At 37.3% G+C, this 23,328-nt stretch overlaps 1 protein-coding gene across 3 annotated transcripts in view; it reads right to left on the bottom strand.

The window, feature by feature from the left end:
- dan (protein distal antenna) overlaps window positions 1-23,328 on the bottom strand; it is a 418,576-nt gene that overhangs the window by 137,518 nt on the left and 257,730 nt on the right. For 2 of the 3 annotated variants that reach the window (XM_067765907.1, XM_067765913.1), the window contains exon 2: window positions 5,515-5,611. In XM_067765907.1, the coding sequence (XP_067622008.1) occupies window positions 5,515-5,542 (28 nt within the window). In that variant the 5' untranslated portion in view covers window positions 5,543-5,611. Of the gene's footprint in view, window positions 1-4,926; window positions 5,033-5,514; window positions 5,612-23,328 lie in introns of those variants that run through there. The other variant, XM_067765924.1, reaches the window with a different exon arrangement.

The raw sequence follows: 23,328 nt of genomic DNA, 5'->3' as shown, positions 1-23,328 counted from the left end.
TTGCCCAAATAGTATAAATTGATAATTTGGTGTGTGTTTGTACCTAGTATCAGGTGCACTAAGGCTATTTAAAACTCCACGGGGAAATTTGTTGAGTCATCTTGCTCCAAAACTCTGTTGATTGAAAAGTATTCGACCTCCTCTCCCTAAATATCGTTGAGTATATACGAATTGATTTTCAAAACCTGGTCATTTCGTGGCGTCAAGATAGCCCTCTCGCAAAGCCAAAAGTTATCATGACATACTCCTAGATCATTATAAATAGTAGAAATTAGTTCTTGCAAAGAATGTACGGTACGGCACAAATTATCGAGCAGTGTAATTTTGCCCTCTTCTTCGGGTTATGTACTTTTTCCAATTTTTAGCAATATTTCGGAGAAGTACTGCGCATTTATGTTGCCTCCGATTCGAGCGCGCATATTTTCTGTTAAATGAATTCTTTTAATGTTACACCATAAACATGAGCTCTTCAAAGACGCTCGTATTTCATCTGCTCTTGTACCACGTGGCATGGCCGGTAGTATCTGCCGAAAATCTCCACAAAAGAGAAAAGTAACACCACCCATAACTTGGTCATTTTGGCGTATATCCCTCAGCGTTCTGTCCACAGCTTCTACGGCTGTCCGGTTCGCCATGGTGCATTCATCCCATATTACCAACACACAGTCACGAATAACGCTGGCTTTTTCGCAATTTCTTGCTATGTTGCACATTGGATATTCTTTGATATCAAAGTGTAAGCGGATTTTGAACATGGAATGGGCAGTTTTACCACCAGGTAATAAAGTTGCAGCTATACCAGATGAAGCCACTGCCAGAGTAATTTTGCCTTGAGCTCGCACCTTTGCCAAAACAATTTTATTAAGGAAAGTTTTTCCTGTCCCACCAGGGGCATCTAGAAACAAAATCTCACCTACTTCATTATCGGCACTATAACAAACGCGTTCGAATACTCCTCTTTGCTCATCCGTTAAACGTTGAATGCCATTACGTAGAGTGTCCGCAAGTTCTGTAGGATTATACGAAATTTCGCTTGCGTATTCCCAGTTCACGCGTTCACCGTCTATAGATGGTTCGGGTAAGCCGTATTGGGATAGTAAGTTCCCCCCATTGACAAAACTGTATTCTGAAGTTCGATTAAGCATTAATTAACAGCTCTGTCCCGCATTACGTTGTTAATTTCCCCTTCAATATGGCGTCGCATGCTTCTGAGATAGTCTTCTGACAGCTTATCCTTGTGTTTTACCCAGAGAGCCATAGGATTCGATAGAGAACAAAATACCACTAAAACGCAAAACAAATGTCGCAACCGGCTTGGACTGTCACTAATGCTTGCTTCGGATATAGCATCATCCCAATGCTTGTCATCGTCAAGCAAGTGGCGTTCTCGGCAAGCATGGCGGAAAGTGGGATATTCAATTCCCAAAAAAGTACGAAGGTCCGAAAAGGAAGTAGGTCCTCGTACTGTATGCAACAACAACCGCAAGGAAAACACTCGGCATTGTTCTGATGAACCATATATACACGTCCAATGACATGTTCCTTAAAAATGCCGGGCTCCCCATCTACAGATCTGCCCCGTTTCCTGCGGTTAAAAACAGCTCTTTGCTTATCATACGTGTAATAAGAGGGAACCTCCTCATACATTAACGTCCTCGCAAACCTGTCTCTTTCGCAAAGCCGAAAGTATGCCAGTAAAGTGGTTTGCCTCGGGCTTTCTACTCGATCTGTTACGTTTTCGCAATTGCAGTATATCCTTTGCCCTCCTAAATGAACCTCCAAATGCACTACAGGGGGATATCGCTCATGAATGGGAAAGCTTAATATTCTCCAAACGACCTCTGAAGAGCTTATATAACGCCCTGATTGAAATCTAGTTATTTCGTCATTCTCATTGCTTAACGCAAACGTTGCCTGTTCACTGCCCTTATTTATATACTTGCATATATATTTAATGGATGATACACTACTGCACACTTCCACGTTGATGTGGGCCTGAAACGTTTTGGAGAGTACAGGTGAATATGGTACGACCCATCTATTGTCCAAAATTATATTTTCAATACGTAATCTTAAAGTAATCTATAAGTGCCCGTGGATAATCTTTCGAGCATCGGCCGTCCTGCATGCATGGAGATTTGCTATTTAATATCCCGCAAGGACCATGGACCATGTGTGTTCTTACTATGTCAAATAGTGTGCCATCTGTGTTGCTGTCTGGAAATTCGGCACTTATCACATTATCAATATCGTTAGGGCGTATTTTGTCTTCCGACCAGAGAAGTACATGTGCATGTGGTAGACCTCGTTTTTTGCCACTCAACGCTGTACATAAAGCACAAAGCAGACCCAAACAGATTCTCATTTGTAATTAGGCGTATTAGAGCTTTAAATTTTAAGTGGAACACTCTAGCTATTATGTCGTTTCGATCGTATGCATTTTGACCAGGCAAAAGTTGCTGTGTAATTTCAGCCCACTTCGGATTTGTTGTCATCGTTATAAAGAGATCAGGCTTTCCATATTTTCTAACGTAGCGAAAAGCATCCTGTGTACGTTCGTGCATGTATCGTGGACCTCCCGTAAAACTGGACGGAAGTATTACTAATCTGCCCAAATTTTCCATCTTGTTGCATAGCATCACGTAAGTGCACATACTCCTCAGCACGCAACCATCTTTGATTAGTCCGTATGTAAACCAAACGCTCGGTTTCAATTTTAGCATACATATCGACGATAAACTGATTAAATAGTCCACGAAATCTTTGCAAGTATACAAAACTGTTTGCTCTTATCTGTAGCATGTATGCGTAAAATTGTTGTGACTACAACTTTTTATGTGGGTTTGGCAATCTAGTAGTAGGGATAATTTGATGTAATTCAAAGTTATATCCATCTTCCCCGTGACAAAAAATTAATGGGTATTGAAACGCATCGTATGATCGATGTGTCTCGTATATACGATGAAGACGATCGTCATAAGTGCGCAAAGCAATATCGCGCCTTTCACACTCTTGTTCAACTAAAACAACTGCAACTTCATTTGTAGTAGGAGGATTGTACCTTCTTGGATGTTCTGTTGCGGGCCTTTTATCAGCACATATTACAAATTCATAATTATTATTTTGCTCTTCGGGAACGAAATCAAGGGCATTTTTAAAATCGCGAACGTATGGATTTACATCATGTAGCATATTTTGCAGAATAGATATCAGACTACGATTAAGTTGTAGAAAGTTTTCGTTTCTAATAGCCGCCTGATCTTCATAATTCGCTACGAAATATATTTGCATGAACTTTGGCTCATTCTCGGGTAACAATGAACCAATAAGGTGATAAACCTGCCCTTGGACTTTGAAGGTAGGCATAAAAGGTCCTTCCGTCACTTGTTTTGCTCCAAAAGATGTCATTTGAATTGCACTGTTATACGCACGAATGTTTTCTAAAAAGTGCTTTGACTGCGAGTGATCACCGTTGAGCAGAGCTTTCAAAACTTCAGGCGGATTTAGGAAAATTTCGTAACTGACTTTCCAACCTTTCCTTTTTGGAATTTAAGGGCTTCACAAAATCCGCATTTCAAATTCATTTCGCCAATTAATGAGTATTAAGCATAATCTACTAAAGGGTTATATGCAAAAGCACTTTTTGTCTTAGTAATTCAGGAGAGTAAGCCGTTACCTACATCAATATTTGGTGGAAGCTCTTCAGAGTCATTTTGTTCCCTATTTAGTGTATGTCGCACGCGGTCAACATGCTGGCGAACTTGGCGATTTTCCTCTGGCTCCAACTGCCGCATTCCGCGTATTCTTTCCCTCTCGTTGGCTCTGTATGTTTCTTGATCTTCACGTAGGCGTTCGTAATTTTCTGCAGTCAAAACTATACTGCTGCGTTGTTGGTTGCTACTTTCCAGCATTCTAGTAATGTTATGGCGATGTCGATCATTTATCAAACCTTCCTCACGATGCGAAAACGTTTTGGACGTCCTATGCTCACAATCGGCGTTCAATATATCGACCCTTTCATTACTTGTTTGGCATAACCTTGGACATGCTGAGCGGATGCGCTGCTCATTTAACCGGTACTCCCTTTCAGGTTCAGAACCTCGAGACAATATGTGGCGTTCTCGGTCATTGCTGAGTCGTATATGTTGTTCTTCTTCATTTCAAAGAAGCGATTTAAATTTTTCCCAACTTGCTGCGTACTTAAACGAATTTCTCTCTCAGGGGAGGTTTCTAATTCGCGAGATAGGGCGTGACTTTCACGATCAGCCATCTGCCTATTGGCCCTTTGGTCACTTGTTTCCTGTAACCTTAAGTTTGCTGAGCGGATGCGTTGATCATTTAAACGGCATTCTCTTTCGACAACAGGTTCAGAACCTCGAGACAATATGTGGCGCTCTCGGTCATTGCTGAGTCGTATAAGTTGTTCTTCCTCATTTTCAAAGAAGCGATTTAAATTTGTCCTAACTTGCTGCGTACTTAAAGGAATTTTTCTCTCAGGGGGGGTTTCTAATTCGCGAGACAGCGCGTGACTTTCACGTTCAGCCATCTGCCTATTGTCCCTTTGGTCACTTGTTTCCTGTGACCTTAAGTTTGCGGAGCGGATACGCTGATCATTTGACAACAGGTTCAGAACTTCGAGACAGAACATGGTGCTCTCGGTGTATGTCACGACTCAGCACTGACCGATAGCACCATGTTCTGTCTCGAAGTTCTGAACCTGTTGTCTAAATGATCAGAGTATCCTGCAAACTAAGACGAATTTCTCTTTCGTGCGGTGCTTCCGATTCGCGCGACAAAAAGGTTTAAAATCTTAGCTAAAAGTATTTCATATTGTAGGTAAATTTATAGATTTTGGAGCAAATACATTTTGACCGATAACTCAGTTATCGACTAATTTATCGAAATATCACAAAATTCAAATGAAACCTGTGACCTTCCTCTATTGTTTGATGCCCATATTGTACGCATATTTAGAGGTTTTAGGTAACCTCATTTTAACCGATTATCGTAATATGGCAGCGTGAAATAATTTTTTTTGGTACGCCACTGTATCTATTCATGAATTTGATTTTTAATTTATCTGAAATTGAAAAAAAACTTTGCAAAGGCATTATTTGATATTTGTTTGGAAACTAAGTGCATTTTCCTTCGTTTTTCAAAAAAAAAATTCTTAAAAGTAGCTTAATTATAGCTTAAACAACTATATCTTTTTTGTTTCTCACGCGATTTTAATGAAATAAGTTCTAGATTTCCTTCTGGATTACAGGCTATCCATCTGTGAAAGTCTCATAAAAATCCGTTAGTTAGTTTCCGAGATTATCGATATCATACAGACAAACAGACAAACCGATAAACAGACAAACAGAAAAAAGTGGTGCCGATGGATTCTACGACATTCCAAACGTCAAGTACACTCATTTTTTTTTAGAAATCTTGGATGTACAGACACGATTTTCTAGAGATTTATTATAGTACAAATAATGAGTGTAATAATGCACATGTATATATACTTACCGGAGAATATGCTTAGATCAACGCTCATATACCATTCGCCCTATATGTTGCACGTGTATATTTGCCTCGATAAGCGGTTACGATTTAATATTGCATCCTAAAATGTACATGTATATAGAAATTATTCCGTGCATGAAACAAACAAGAACTTTTCTTTCAACAAAGCGGAAAAATAATCAAAAATAGTCAAGGGCGTTTAAAGAAAATAATCAATGGAACGGCTAATCATTACCATTAGTAATCATTATTTAACAGGTCTGCTTGCAACTAATATTCGAAATGCATTTTGATTCAATCGGAATGATCGCAGTGTGTATAAATTTACGGAAACTGCGGAAAAAATTCTATATTTTAAATAAAGTTAGAGTTTGCGTTCCCGAAATTGCGATTAGAGTAAAAAAAATTAAAATTACGCATATTTTAATCGGCATTCAGTTATAGCAATAAAGCTGACTTTATTATACTTTACTATACTTATCAGTTTAATTTCAATATACAGACTGATTCATCTGTTAAAATACTTTTAAAGAAGGCTTCTTTATAACATCTGCTCCTTCAGTAAAACAAGTTTGACATGTTTTTCCCGCATACCCGAAATTACGAATTTATACTCGAACAATTTTAAAATCATATGCCGTTGTATTTCGACTCCGAACGGCAGGGCAGGTGAGTTTTCACTGAGAAGCTTTTCATGACAGAAATACACTCGAAGTGGCTCCCAAATCAATGATGAGGGGCGACCCCGCTTAGTAAAACATTTTTCTAACTGGATACGGTTAGGTTGAACTGGCTGGTCCGCGGGAACCTCTTATAGAATGAATTAGTCCGTATTGTTGCCAGAAGTTTTTTTAATGACCAAACTGTACCAGGACCTATATTATAAAATAACATCGTCCTCTTGGCAAATACTAGAAGCTTTCTGGGTCCTATGCCATTTGCTGCTTCTAAATCTGACAGCTTCATAGCTCCTAATAGCTGGAGTCTCAGCTAGGCAAGTGAAGGGCGCGAACACAAAACGTGCTAGATTGTTTCCTACCGCACTTCCTTCATCTGCTATCACTGGCCAAGCCTAATTTAAAGGCATGTGACAACAGAAGGCAGTGTCGAGTTAGAATACCCGACTTGAGTTTGCATTCTTTGCTTTTTAATGACAGGAGTAACTTTGTTAGTATAAGGTTGTAATATCGACACATGATTTTCGATACTTTGCAGCTCCGCGCTTGGGGCCAGACCACGTTTTTCCCCCTTGGTCGGTCATGTGCAACTCTCGCCTTCTCTTAATCTCCCCTGATGTAATGGGAAGGTCTACGGAGTACACGACGAGGGATGCGCCCTTGTTTGCTAGTTCATCCGGATTTCCACATCTATATATTCCCATAGGACCCAATTTGCATATATGCTTCTCCCTGTCCCGATTCTTTCCAGGGATTACTTACACTTTAACACACTTTTAGATGCTGGGCTATGCGAGGTTATTTATATTGTGAATTGCTGCTTGACTGTCAATATAAAAGTTGACGCGCCTGTAGTTTAAGTTATTTTCTTCCAGTGTTTTTACTGCTTTTGTTGTGGTTACTACTTTAATTTGGAAGCATCGGTGTACACGTGTATCGCCTCGTTCGTCATTTGGGCACCCTTGCGCCAACCATCCACCTCTAGCGTGCCTGTAATCAAACCAGGTAGTATTTTAGTCTTGTAATTGATGACAGTTTACTACTATGGCCGTATGGTCTATTCTCAAGCTGCACCAAGGCACTGAGTTTCGGCCATTAAAAGCCCGCATACCGCCTGTAATTTTTTGAGGTAGGTTCTTTTTTGTGTGGCTGTTCACCAAGGACTCCATAGTAGAGGATAGGTTTTTTCCTCCTTTTCCGCCAACGAAAATAAAAGTTATTGATCATAATAGTTATCAAGCAATGTAAAAAATAAAGGTTGACAAATAATTATAGTAGGGAAAATAAAAACTAAACAGTGAAAAAAAAAAAACTTATTGTGAAGCAACGTTTATGCGATAACACGTTTAACTGTTATGTACCTGAAAATAGGTGCACGCATATCTGGTGGGGATTTAAGTATTGCTCTCGATGCATATTTCGTCGCTCTACCAATACGGAACCGAAATTTTTCTTTTGAGTTCATTGGGTCATCAAAAGATTGCAGTGCCAGAAATTTTAAAGTGTTTTGCTTGGAAAGATAGTTTTGCATTCAAATATTCAACAAAAATAAGCTATAACTTCATTTTTATATATTTTAAATAAGGGTGTTGAAGACATAATCCAATTTTCGGACTAAATCCGTGGTGAAATTTTCTGCTAAAACATTTTATTCTTGTATCTTATTGTAATGCATGTGGTTACACAATAGTTTTGGTTTATTCGGTCGATGCAAAGATAAACACATTTTTTGGTGTTCCAACTCTAGAGCAAGCAACATATTGCTGGCCATGAGAAAAGCACAGGTTCTCTAAATTAAGCCTGCAACAGTAAGCGATTACCCTTGTGCTTTGTTGATTGTAATTGCAAAAGCAAGGCGTACAGGAAACTGTAAGTGCTTAAAATTGAATGGCAAATCTGTAGGAATCATTTGGATCCGTGGTGTGAGCACATCTTCACCTTTGCTTTTAATGCAGATGATAGTTGCTTCGATTACATTCGGCATTCATTTCTAAACGCAAAGTCTGGTTCCATTGCACAATTTTGGTGGGTTTAAATTTCGAAGAAGCATGACTGGTGAGCCAATTTTTAAAGTTGATATATGCACAGGCATTCCTTTTGGTTCTAGAAATTCAATTGGATAATTCACAATTTTATCTTCATCTGTAACTGTGTCCATCAAATTATATTTCGTCACTTCACCAGGAAACTGGTTTTGAATGCGATCATTGATTTTGTTAACATGATCATTTTTGGGAGCTAAGATAGTTCGTTCGCATAGCCAAAAAACAAAAACATTTAATTCAGTTGTTTGATGGGCCAATGTTTATTATGTTTGCGCTATTTTTTATAAGAGCTATTTGGCGAAAAACTAAGTTTTCCTTTATCCTCCTACGCGTTTCGGTACATTTTGTACCTTCCTCAGGGAGATCTGTTTTTATTAATAACATAAAAAAATTATTTGCAAAATAAACATTTTACACAACATTGAGGATTTCACTTACATTACATTCAATTAAATAAAAAATTTTTTTTTTCAAAACTATATACATATATTCGCGCTGCATCCTTTTCGTTGCGCATCTCATCAAACTGTGTGCTTTTTGATTGCTGTGAAGTAAGCACAGTTGATATTGTCTTAGTCTTCTTTGAAGTTTACACAGTATTTTATTCTTTGTTGTATTCGCAAGCCCTCTAGTGATAGCCTTGTTTTTGTTCCTCTTTCTATGTCCAATATACGCGCATTCGAAAAATCAGCTGAGTGATTGTGTATTGATAGGTGTTGTGAAAGTGCCGTAGAGGTCTTCTTGTTTCTTGCGTCTGCTTTGTGTTCGCTTATTCGTATTCCTAATGATCTTTTTGTTGTCCCTATATAAATTTTGTTGCAGTCTTCGCCAGCTTTCCCCTTGCATTTGATTTCGTATATCACATTATGTTGTTGCTCCTTTTCGATTGTGTCTTTTGTTCGTGTAAAAATTTTATTTAGAGTGCAGTGTGGTCTGTGCGCAAATCTTACGTTGTTGTTGTTTATGATATTTCTCAAACTTTTGTTGTCCGTTAAGCCTGGTATGTATGTAATTCCTGTGTATATTATGTTATCCCGTACTTTATTGTTTTGTGTGTTAATATTTGAATGTTCAATATTGTCGTCTATTGTCTGAATGTTCTGTTCCAAGTCAGCGATTAAGTGTATTGGTGAGAACGTTTTCCTTGTTACCGATACTGCGAATTTTTTCCCCATCGATAATACCCAACGACACTCTTGGGGTATATCGATGTTGGTCTTGTTTATCATCGAATCTTTGTTCACTCTCGTATTTCTCTATATTCTTGTTAATTTGTGTCTTAAGTTTTTCATTTAGATTAATTTCTGTAGCAGACAATGTGTTATTGTAATAAATATTTTGATTACTGAAAATTTCCCGATGGTCATTTTCTTCCAGTTTGTTTTTGAGTGTCATTTTAATATGTGTCAAGTCTTTTTTTATGAGTTTGATTTGAATATTTCTTTCTTTTAGTTCTAAATTTAATATTTTTCTCAAAAACTCTATTTCTATTTTCTGTAACTGTTTTCGTGTTATGTCAAGTTGAATGTTGTTGTTTGGCTAGCTTTTTGCTATTGTTGTCAAAGTTGATGTAGCAGGTATCGTGATCATATTTGTATCTAATGTGTTTGAAAAAGTGCTTCATGTTGTTTTGTTTTATGTTATTGAAGGTTTTTCCTGGTTTTTGCTCACCGATATATTATATTTCTTATTCAGTTGTTTGATGAGCCAATGTTTATTATGTTTGGGTTATTTTATATAAGAGCTATTTGGGCGGTGGTTTTTAAGCGAAAAACTAAGTTTTCCTTTATCCTCCTACGCGTTTCGGTACATTTTGTACCTTCTTCAGGGAGATCTGTTTTTATTAATAACATAAACAATTATTTGCAAAATAAATAAAAAAAACATTTAAATTTAAAATTCTTAATTCTGAAATATGAAATATGAAACACTTTCGTCTTGATCGAAGGAACATACAGCCAAAATTTGCTGATGATTGAAGTATGGGAAACACGTTTTCATAGGGAACACACACAAAAAATTTGATTTTTATAGAAGATGTAGATAGACTGAAGCTAACAAATTTTTTTAACGGCGGCAGATTACTAAACGTCCAAAAGGCATAACAGCCAAACTCAACAATGCAGTCAAACTTTAGGTGTTAAAATAACTTAAGTTTGCACGGCAGGGATAGTTCTGAAAAATCCCATTTGTAGGGAAGGTGCCACGCCCCTTTTCTCTCCATTCCACATTTTACTGGAGGTGTTACCACTTAACGTCATATAGCTCCTTACCAATTTTCATTATCCTACCATTACTACATCCAGAGATATGCAATGTGATATATCCCATTTGTATGGGAGGTGCCACGCCCCCTTTTTCCTAAGTCCACATTTTCTTGGTGGTGTTGGGGATTGACCTCATATAACTCCTTATTGAATTTCAATGTTCTGGCATGTATACCTTCAAAGTTATGAAGTGCCAAAGATTTCATTTGTATGGGAGGTGCCACGCCCCTTTTATATATCGAAATTATTTTTAGCCTAAAACCTTCCCGTTGATGGAAGGAACCTATAACCAAAATTTGGTGATGATTGAAGTGTGGGAAATACGTTTCTATAGCGAACATACACACAGAATTTGATTTATATTTATATAGATAATTGTGAAGTAAAAGAATAGGTTAGGTTAGGTTAAAGTGGCTGCCTCCACTGTTCGAGCAGAGACTCACGTAGGCCGTTGTGGCCCATTGTGCTACCACGCGGGACCCCTATTTCCTGTTTTCCTACTTTCGAAGAAGAAGAAAGTTTAGACCCCAGTGAGGCTAAACCAGCGCGTTTGCCTGATGAAACGCAAGATGTCGTTTGTGTTTGTAGATGCAAGCTCCGCAAGGCACCCAAAGGAGTGTCTGTGGAGGCATCGGTACCTGACTTTTGACAGTGCGGGACCGTGGCACAGATAGTGCTCTACGCTTTCTATCTCCTCCTCGTCCCTACAGCTGCGGCAGAAGTCATTTGTCTATAGGCCCATATAGGCACCGTGAGTGCCCATGAGACAGTGACCTGTGAGAAGGCCCCTAGTGGGCTTATAGAGATATGGTTTAACAATATCATCGATTGCGACCTCTTTTCATCCAGCTTAGGCCAGGTTTGCTTGGATATACTACATGTAGGTTCCTGGGCCCATCTGGCGTTTGCTTGATCCGTGAAAAGAGATCGTAGGCAGTGTTTGCAAGTGTTTAGAGGAGAGCTGGCCCAACCAGCGGAGGTTATTGTTTGCAGGTTGGTGCCTTCCCTAGCTAGCTCATCCACGGCGCAGTTTCCTGAGATGTCACAGTGGCCAGGAACCCATATTATGCTTGGCAATTTTCAGCTAGTTTGTTGAGGGTTTCTCTGCACTTCAATGCCACTAGTGACGAGGTGTTATTGCATTGCATGGATTTTATGGCAGCTTGGCTATCAGATAAAATTGAAATAGAATGGGCCACCTGCAGGTTAGCAAGATAGAGGGCTGCTTCCCAGATAGCTATAAGTTCAGCCTGAAAAACACTGCAGTGGTCGGGTAAGCGAAAGCTCTCGCTTAGATTGAGCTTCTTCGAGAATATTCGGAATATTCCGAAAGAATAATAATTTACTATTTCAAAATTAAACAGAAACTCGTTCGGTTTTTTTTATTTGAAAGTGCATAGTGCATTTTAAAATACGGTCCTTTATAAAAAATATTTTTTTACGGCTGATGACCGTGTTGCTGGCATTATCCTTAAAGAGGATGCTTCGAAATTCTTATATGCTCTTCCATTGACCACAATGGTCTCATTTTTTAAATTTATAATGTAGGTCCCATTCATGCATCTCACGTCGTTGTTTTTGTGGTAATTTGCCTTTGTAGTTGTACAGGAAAAGCATTCTGGGCGCAACAAGCTCGTCCTTTGGGATGTGGTGGCAGTTGATGAAGTGACAAGAATAATTGAGGCTTTTTATCAACTTAGGTATACAAAAACCATTGCTTAAATGTTTTAATTCATTTTGTTTACAGATGATTATTATCTTATATTTTCTACAATTATTTGTTATGCCGAATATACGGTCTTTATTTTTTAAAACATTATTATATTTTAGATCAATTATAACGTTATTTCTTATAACAGCTTTTATTATTAAAATTTCATATATATCCATAATGGTTAAAAGTATTTTAGCGATGTATAAAATTAACGAAATATTTCTGAGTACACTTACTTCAGCTAGTTCTAATGCCTCTTCGGCAGTATCAAATGGCATATATTCTTTATTCATTTCTCCTATAGCTAAACCAATTTCCAATTTATTTAATAACATTGGACTTACAATTCCAATTTTGCCCATTGTATGGCGTACTTAATATTTACAATTTCTTCTTTGATTAATCTTAGCTTATTTTGGAAGCTTACTGCTACCTCATTTGTTATAATGTTTCTTTTTTACAGCATTCAACAAACTGTTAGTAATTTCTGTGATTTTATTTACTTGTTGCTTCAATACATTATTTATAATAATTTGTTTAGTATTATTTACGATCAGTTTTCTCAAGTTAGAGTTTATAATATTGAGGTCATCATGGTCGGAGCTTCCCGCTATGTATTTCCAAGCGGTACCGAGAAAATCTAGGGATCTTCGGATGGGTTCAATGAGTTCAAACATCTCAATAACTTGTTGGGCCTCGTGCTGCATGGAAGGATGTAAAGGATTCGATGGTGGTAAATTTTTTCCTATGGTAGCCGGTTCATTTTCCAAAAGGTTTCTGTAAGTTTTGGTGTTAATAATATGGATGAAGTTGAGGGTACCATCTTTGATTTTTGAGATGCCGTTATCTGTGGTTTTTAAGTGGTATGATGAATAATCGTGGATTTGGATATCCGCATGTGCCATGCAGGCAAGGAGACTGAAAAATGGGTTTTTTCTTTAATGACCATGAACACTCAATTATTGCTTATATTTAAAATCGTACGCCTATGGCATATTGATCGACTTGACTTAAATTATTGCTAGACTAAATCGTACGCCTATGGCTCGATTTGAATTAAATTTAAGGAGATTAATTTTATTCAACTTAAATTTCTGTATATTAAATATTAATCATTATTATTATTATTATCCGTGTTTTTTTTACAAGCGTATACGTTTACGTTTGCGCGTAAAAAAAACGCGTATCCTCGCTAAGATAATCCTTAGGAGACCCATCTAACGGCAGTGGTTAAATAACTAGCTACATAACAGGGTGCACCTAAAATCGGAGACACAAACCTCTGGTGGCCATAATGTATAACATATAGCTGAATCAGTTGCGATGAATAGTAGAGACGCACCATTTTAAGAGGTGATCCATAGAATTAGTGTAGAGGTTAAACATATTTTCATTCGTTTAATTGATTAATTTTTAGAAGAGAAACAAATTTCCTTCTCCCTCTTTCTTGCTTTTTTGTTTCTTTGTTTTTTTGAAAAATTTGTTTACTTTTTTTTGGCTTTTATGCACTGACTTTCCTGACTGAGTTGTAACTGTATTTCCTTTGTCCTCAAGTACTATTTCATTTCTGTAACAGGGTGACAATTTATTTCCTATTCGTTTGTTTAATTTTACATAAATCACGTCATTAGCACTGTAATTAAATCTGTTCTTTTCTTATTGTGGACCTCTAAATCCTTTTCTTGTTTAATTTTCAAGTTTTGTCTGTTTTCGTCTTTGTCCTGGTCGATTGGGTACGGTCCAACTGTCCGTCCAAAAAATAATTCTATAGGCTTTCGTTTAGTAGTGGGATGAATTGAAAAATTGTATTTGTATAGGGGTCTATCAAGGAGATCGCGGAGTGATCATTTTCTGCTTTGGGACATCTCTATAATTCCGACAAGGTGGAGTGAAATTGCTCTATCTGTCCATTCACTGTGCTTTTATATGGTGGGGTTCTGAATATCTCTATTCCGATTCGAATATGTAGCATGAAGGTTATATTTCTAACAAATCTTTTAAATGGTTTTTATATCTTCGGATAATCTGGACTTTGTAATCTTTGCTTGGGCGTATTTCGAAAATTTGTCTATTGCTATTAACACTATTTTATTGCTGGTATAATACAGGTCTACGTGAACAATATGTCCTGGATAATTGGGGATTGGAGTGGCTTTTAGAATGGGGTTTACTGGGTGTCGCTCGTACTTATTTTCAAGGCAATTTTGCAATTTTTTTTTATTTTCGCGTTCATCTGGGGAAAATGGCATTTCTCCAAAAGTTCAGCTTTATTTTCATTTCCTGTTCGGATTCGGTAAGGATGTCCTCTACAAAATTTCGTGTGTAGCGCACCCTGTAGTGGGTTTGGTTAACGGTTTGGATTCTTCCCAATATATATTGATGGGTGCGTCTGTATGGTTATCAACGTTTGAACCGAGCTCTCGTCGTTATATCGGGTTGCTGTTAAGGAATTTATCTGTTCTTGCTGCGGTGGTCTAGATAGTCCGTCCGCAACTACGTTCATTTTGCAAGGTTTGTAATTTAATTCGTAATTGTATTCCTCAAGTATAGCTTTCCAGTGTTTCATTTTATTTTTGTTCTTTTTGTTACTTAGAGTATAAATTAAGGGTTGGTGGTCTGTGAAAATTTTGACTTTTGCCGAACCGTAAAGATAGTTACGCAGAGATTACAATGCCCATATGATAGCAAGCATTTCCTTCTCGTTGGCTGCGTAATTTTCTTCTGTTTTTAAAAGGATCCTGGATATTAATGTAATGGGTCTATCTTCTTGTGACAGGACTGCGCCTCTTGCGTAATTAGAGGCATCAGTTGTCAGCTCGAAGTCTGTGTTTAAGTTGGGATAGGTCAGCATTACTTTTCCTGAGATAACAACATTTTTAACTTGTGTAAACGCTGCCATTGCGTCCCCATCAAGGGTAATCAGTTTTTTTGCCGATTGATTTTTGGACACGCTTCCCTTCTCCCCTCTTAAAAGGGCTTTCAAGAGTTTACCCAGGTTGGTATAATCCCTAACGGAGCGGCGGTAATAACCCGACAGACCTAAAAAGGTTCTGAGCTCTTTGAGTTTCCGCGGAACTGCGAAATTTTGAATAGGCTAAATTTTTGAAGGATTTGTTCTGATTCCTTCCGGCATTACAATGAATCCTAGAGATTCGACTTCTTTTTGAAGGAATTTACACTTATCCAGTTGCACTTTCATGTTCGCATCCTCGAGTGTGCCGAAAATATTTTTTATGTGGTCTGCGTGATCTGCATCAGTTTTGCTTAATATTATAATATCGTCTATGTAAACGTAGCAGCAATTCCTATGTAGTTTCGTAAAATGTCGTCCAGCGTTCTTTGAAAAATTGAAGGGGCGTTCTTTAAGCCCTATGGGAGCCTGGTGAACTCGTATTTCCCCTTATTTATGGAGAAAGCAGTCTTTTCTATATCTGAATTGTTTAGAGGAACTTTCGATAATCTATCACTAGTCTGTATTGATTTTTGCCCAGGGAATCTGGTTTTTTATTCACTATCCAAACAGTTGAATTATAGGGTGATCGTGATGGCCTTATGATACCGTCTGCCAGGAGTTTATCAATTTGTCTTTCGACCTCTGATTTAGGGACATTGGGTATGGGTAACATCGCGAGTATACAGGGTTGTCGGTCGTCGTCCTAATTTCCGCCTCCACTACAGTCGTATATGTCAGTTTTTCATCGGGTTCTGCGAAAAGTTTTGAGTGCTGGTTACAGAAATTATGAAGCCTTTCCCTTTGTTCCTCTGTTAGGTGCTCTATTTTTATTTCCAAATTATTTACCGATCTTGATAGCAGTTGCTTAATTTTAATTTTTTTACCATATTTTATAATCATGTAATCCCTAGAGGTATTAATTACCGCTTTTAACTGTTTGAGGCTGTCATTCCAAATGATGCTGGTGGAATGACACTAATCAAGGCAAAATGAAAAACTTTAGGCGTTTCTCGTTTAAACCGATAATATTTAAAAATATATGATGCGATTCTCTTACTTTACCTCCGACGGAGTTCGCGTAAAAAATATTTTCGTTTGGTAAGGGTTTTTTCGCTAATGAAGGCTGTATGTAGTTTTTGTTGCAGCCAGTTTCTATAGGGAATTTCAACGCCTCTCCATTGTCTAAAAAATGAACGTCGCAAAACTCTACGCCTTCTTTTTCGTTGTCATGTGCGTACCGCAAATAATCCTGATAGTAGTCTTCCCAGGATTGTGTTTCTTCTGCGTTTAGTTCATCAGTTCCGTTTCCGTATGTACTTGCTTTGCATTGTTGTATTTCGCTACGGTGGCGTCAGGAGATGGTTCTATATGTACTATCCTTGAAGTTTAGGAGCAGCATTTCTATTGAATTGTCCTGTATGCGCCGAGGGTGGTCGCTACGGCGCTACGTTGCTGTATCCTGGCCTGTTCATGTAATTGATGTTTCCTGTTCGCATAGATTGATCCACGTCCATAGGTGTGGGTGGTTTTGGTTGTAATGGCCTTGGCGGTGGATCACTGTAATGCATGGATGTTTGGTGTATTCCAGTACTGAAGATGTGGACGTTGATATTTCTGATACTGAAGTTGAAGTTGTTGGTATTGAGGTTGCTGATATTGATGTTGTTGATGCTGAGGTTGATGGGGAAATCGGGTAAATGGAAAGAATTAGATAAAATATGGGCAAAAGTGCTAGGATCTCATAAAGCGGTCAGCTTCTCGGATAATTAAACAGATGTTAGCAGCTCAGTTGAGCAAAAATTCTGTTAAAGCAAGGAAACCTATCAAACATACAAAACTGAAATTATAGAAGACAATGGTTTTTATTTGAAAGTACCACAATGCCATACCGAAGTATTTCATGGTGGATACGGAGACTGGCCATCCTTTAGAGATATTTTCATGGCAGTCTATAAAAACCACTCTAAATTATCACCCGCCCAGAAATTATACCACCTACGCCTGTAACGAAAGGGCAAGCAAGTCTTATTGTCAAACAATACCCCCTGAGCAATGATAATTTCGAACTTGACTGGGAAATGCTCAGATCTAGGTACGAAAACAAAAGGATACTCGTTGAAGACGCTGTTCAATCTGCCCACAATATTCGCGGAAAACGGAGAACAAATCCAAAATATGCAGACAACAATAAATAATTGCATGTCAACACTTAATACCCAAGGGATCCCGAGAACGGGCTGGGACCCCATACTCGTTTACCTGTGTTCATCGAAATTGGCAACTTTCATTATCTGAACAATCCCTCAGCACCCCAAAAGAACTCCCACTTTGGGATGAGGTAGTAGTATGTCTTATATGTGCATTAAATTAAATTGAAAGATTAACTACCTATAGACCAGGCAAAGGGAAACCCAAATTTTAGAGTTTTACACCATGAACGGTGAATCAAAACTCGAACTAATCTAATAATAATAGAAGCCACGCATATCATACTGAGTTCAATAAAACGGCCTCGTGTAGATTGTGCAATAAATACCACGCAGTCAAATCTTGCGTTAGGTTTAGAAATTTATCGGTACCAGACCGAATCAAAGTTGTGAGAGAAAATAGTTACTGCGAAAACTGTTTATCAACCTCACACTCCAAAAATTAATGTAGAAGTAGCTTCTCGTACGTCTATTGTAAAAATGGTCAACATTCGTTACTGCATTTGCAGCCCAATCCCCAACAATCACAACCAAACCCCAGAGCTCTAAGTGCCCAAGCCGGCACCCCTAAGAGAACGGACGGCGAGTGACCCTCGACATTGAAACCCTCCGCAAGAGCCACATCCTTCCAACAGTTTCAGGACAAAAACCCGGTTTCTACCCTCTTTTCGAGTAATCAAAGAACCACCCTACTACCAACAGCAGTAGTATCAGTACACTTTGCTATCGAATTTCATAAAATTCGTGCCCTAATAGACCATGGTTCACAAAAGACTTTTGTATCACCGCGTATACAAAAGCTCCTTGGTCTAGGCACAAAACAGTTTCTCCACCAGATATCTGGAATGGGTGAAGCTGTTGCGAACTATGTCAATAAAGTCTGCAGGATAACATTCTGTTCGGCAGACTTAACCCAAATGATAGACGTACAAGCAATAATTTTGCCGAAGCTAACTAAGTTTTTGCCCACAGTCAGGGTTTCAAAGATTGATCTCCAAGAACTGTCCGACTTGCCGTTAGCCGATGCACAATATTCGATACCGAACGGAAAATCGATATGGTAATCAATCGGCAGCGATATCGCCCCGTAAATCCTCACCGATGGGCTTCTACATAATGTGAGTGGAACATTACTGAAAAGGTATCAACCTTCAGCACTCGTGTCACGGAATGCACCGATGACCCCTCAATCACCGAATCTGCCAAGTGAAATCCTTTTAGTATGGGAACAATCCCTCAGCTTCCGGAAAGAACTCCCACTTTGGGAAGATATGAAGATAGCAAGCAGATATGAGGTAGTAGAAAGATTGGGTACTTACAGATAATGCAAGGCGAAACCCCAATTTTCGAACCACGAACGGCGAATCAAAGCTCGACCTAATATAATAGTAACAGAACGCATGCATATCAAACGAACTTCCAAAAAAATGACTTCGTGTAGGTTATGCAATCAATACCACGCAGTCAAGCCTTGTCCAGCCCAATCTCCCAGAGGCCCTTGACATCGAAAGCCGCCGCAAGAGCCACATCCTCCCAACAGTCTCAGGACAAAAACCCGGTGTCTGCCCTCTTTTCGAGCAATCAAAGAACCACCCTACTACCAGCAGCAGTAGTATCAGTATACTTTGCTGGCGAATTTCATTCGTTCCCTAATAGACCTTGGTTCACAAAAAACTTTGGTATCACCTCTGTAATATTTGAAAATATGAAAACAAATAACACCATTGAGTGTCTAGCAATAATTCATTTTATTGAAGAAATTCTTTCTCTTTTATACATAATTTCTTAACCTACACATACATAATTATTCTAACACTAACAAACTAAAAATATGTACATTTGTAATAATGGTATGCAAAGTCAGCAGATCTATTTATGTAAAAAATGTTGTGTGTGATATTTTGGTGATTCACATTGACAAACTAACTCTGTCAACTCGCCTTCCGATCGGCACGTGCATTGACCGGCGTGACTAGTTGAGCACAACTATGAAGGTGTGAAATGACATGGGTTTCGTATTCGGAATTCCATTGATGTGACTTCCCGCTATGTCGGGTCAATATAATTTATGTAGAACAATATTGTAATATGACTGCGCTATGCCTGCGTGTGACAGGTTCATAAAAAAAAACATTGGAATAGAAGTTCATAATGCATAATGCCGCAAATGTATTGCATAGGTGGGCATAACGCATAATGCTACACCACCCGCCTTAGAAAAAGAGGCTTATATAATTGTGGACAATTGTATAAGACTCTTTGTTTGAATTTTTGTGTACTTTATTTTTATGATTTGTATAAGTTCTTATTTGCATTTGTTTTTACACATCAGAATTTAAGAGCCGGTCTTTAAGAGCGTCGACTCACTTAAAAATCGGCATGTTTTTACAAATTATTATTAAGTAACCGTTATATTTATGTATTTTTTTGTTTACTTTTTAATGACGAGTAAATTGGAATGCTGTTGTTGAAACTGTTTTTTGTTAAATTGTGTGAGTTAATAGCAGATTTTTTTTGTATTGATATTTTCCTATTACTATTTTGTACTCTAATGGGAGTTTGAAATAAAAATATTTTTCTATTATGTAAATTTATGAACTGCTTCTTCTCTAACTAACACTAAGTCTCATATCTTATTTCCTTACTGTAGCTATTTTATCATAATTAGATTTTTTTCCGTTTCTATTAAACAAAGATTTTCATTGCTATTGTATTTCATTTGGGTCATATTAAAATTAAGACCAATAAAAAAATGTATAGCTAATTATTCGGAAAATTTGGTAACTGTAGTTGGTAGAAGAGCAAGGTAATTTATAATATTAGTAGATCAGCTAATGGGTAGACGAAAGGTACAGTGGATGCAAAAATGTTTCGTATCTTTAAATGTTCTTTTCATATTTTCGATATTTTTATATTTTCCAGCAATTTCTTTGATCTTGTTTGTCATGCGATTTCTGCGGCGGCCACCAAGACAGAATCGTCATTACTTTTATGAAGAATTTTAATTTTTCCAGGATTGTCACATGCACATCGTTTTGGATTGCTGCAATTACTTGATATTAGAGAATGTGGGTACCAATTTTATTTTATAAATTCGCCTACTGCAGTATATATTTTATTTTTCACCAATTTGTCCCTCAGGACAACTGTGTTCCTCCTTATAAATTTCAAGTCCTGGATTGCCGGCATTTCTTGTATGCCTGGTCGAATATTGTCCTAAGTCAATAACTTTCTCAACAATCTGGTTGCTTAAAAATTTTTCTACGCTACCATTTTTCTATCCTAAGACGAAAATGAGCGCGACTAGTCTTTTGTTGCAGATTTACATATATAGCGCTTCACATATATTTTTATATGTTCTCTTCGTGACTTTTTCTTAATTTTTTTTTTGTTGGCTGGTTGTACAATTTTTGTATTAGGTTTTGCTTACTACCACTGTCCTAGAATTTCCTCTTGCTCATGACCATCTTTGTCAGGAGCATTCAAAGGAATTTATGCAAATTTTTTGATTTGCTGTTCGATTTAGGCAGGGCTGCCTTTACTGTTGATTGCGACATTTTAGGGGTTATTATTTGAAGGTCCATTTTTAATTGTCTATTGCTCTTCCTCAGTTTTGGGTAAAAAGAATTTAGATGTTTGAGAAGGAGAGAAAAAACTATTTTAGATGCGCTGTTGCACGTTTTTCAATTGCATATACTTGATTTTCGTATATTTTTTAAGTATCGTAACTATTGCAATGGTCAATAGTATGATTACGCAGATTAAAACTGCTAGCCAAACATCTGGAATGTTTGGAGCAGCTTTTGGTTCTGGTTCAGCTGGTGGCTCATATTTTACAATTCTATTCTCTGATGTTTCAGAGTTTCCTTTACCTACTTTGTAGCCAGCTATGGCTTTCAAATGCCTTGGGCTATTTTTGTCCACCAAGACATTTCAATTGAGAGAGGAAATTCAAGGGAAAATAAGCATTTTATTGCTGATTACTTGGAGGGGAAAAAAATTTGCTAGTTTAAGCTTTAATTTTAGTCTTTATTCAAACATTCCATTTTACTTAATTGTATATTCCGACCAGTTCTCTTTGTTAGCATCTTCAGGGGGGTATTTATTTAAAAAAAATTTTATTCCATTTTATTTTAGACCTTCATTAATTTTTAATAAATTTACTTTATTTAATTAATAGATATTTTAACAATTTATTTCTAAAACTGTAAATTTTTTTTACTGTAGAATTTTTCATTTCTGATTTAGACATTTAAAATTTTTCCTTAAAGAAATTTAATATTTTGACATTTCTAGTTTTCTTAAAATTGAAATAAAATTTTTTTTTTTTTGAATTTACTTTACAAAGTATTGTTTAAAATTAAATTTTATGCTATTGTTATTTTTTTTCTCTACGCCACATTGGGCTTCAATTTTTCTCTATTTTTGTGTTTAGTTTGTACCATTTTCAAGGCTGACATCAAACCTTTGGAAAAAAAATTTCATGTTACCATATTTAAAAAAAAAAATCCTAAGCAAGAACTTTCGTTTTTGCTAATGGCTTAGCGTCCGTAAAGGCCGCCGAATTTGTTCTAAACTTTATACTTATATTATTCTAAACAATTTTTGATCATCTTGCTACCAATTCTGTTTTTCTGTCGGTCTGGGATACTATTCCACTCTATTAGCCGTATTGTTCTTTCTCCATGAATATCTATTTTGTAATGTCCTTCATCATTTTGTTGATAACATATTCCACTCTATTTATGCATTAGCCGTATTGTATTTTTTTCTCCATGAATATCTATTTTATAATGTCCTTCGTCATTTTGTTGATAACATTGCCCCGATTATGGTATTTGATTTTACTCTATTGTATTTGTGCTGCAATAGCAGTTGTGTTTAGGCCACCAGCCTAAATATTTCGGACCACCCTAACACGCACATTAGTTATTTATTATTAATACCGGTAACGGCTAACACCAGCCGAGAGCTAACTTTGAAGGGGAAAAACTCAACGAAAGTTAGCTATCGGCAGGTGCCGCGGACTTGTTCGCGGTCTTGGCTCCTTCTTCTATTTTGGAACGTCCACGAGCCAGCAGCTATCTCACAGGTGAGTTGTCATATTACGTATCTTTCGTAGTTTGTGCATATAATTTATGCTATAATCGCACTTTACGATTGTGATTCCTTTTAATAATTGCGATTATAACATTAGAATTTGCACTTGGCAATTGTCTGGCAATCAGCCACCAATATTTCTAGTTTGAATTGTAATTTATCCAGCAATTTGCCGTGCAGGAATGTGTAATTAACAACTTTAAGAATATTGAATTTTCGAATTGGTTTGTGAAGTAATTCCTTTGTTGATAATAAATAAAGTTAAGAATTATATTGTTTATAACGTGAATCATTACTCGCTGCTAATTCTTTTCCTTGCTTTCTTTTTATTTGCGACGCACACGCCCGACTTCCCCGGGTCCACACTGCCCCGCAAAACATTTGGTCCTAACGCGCCAAGAAAAATCCGCAGAGTTCAAGAGACATATTACACAGGAATATTACACAAAATTTGCATTGGATTAAATTATTAAACATTAAAATCATCAAAACCAGCGAGAAAACAAACCAATATAGCCGACAACTCGTCATCTCCCACAACATTCACACACACATAGAGTCCATCGATTCATCACATCATCAAACACATCCATTGGCATCACATCATACAGTCCATTATCACTCATACAGTCCATTAATATTATCGTCAAACCGAAATCACATAACGTCAGTGCACAACATCAAACAGTCCACTCATCTACATCACATACAATCCAATAGCTTCATCACATCATCACATTACTCAGTCCATCACATCAATTCATCGCTGCACATCGATCAAATAAAAACTTAAGGTACGTACGTGGTTGCTTGGTTGCACAAAAACATTTTTTTTTAGTTGCGTGATTTTACGC

This window comes from Eurosta solidaginis, chromosome 1 (genome assembly GCF_040869045.1).
Source record: "Eurosta solidaginis isolate ZX-2024a chromosome 1, ASM4086904v1, whole genome shotgun sequence".
Classification (NCBI taxonomy): domain Eukaryota; kingdom Metazoa; phylum Arthropoda; class Insecta; order Diptera; family Tephritidae; genus Eurosta; species Eurosta solidaginis.
Note: the sequence above shows the minus strand (reverse complement) of the source record. Positions and strands in the feature narration are given on the sequence as shown.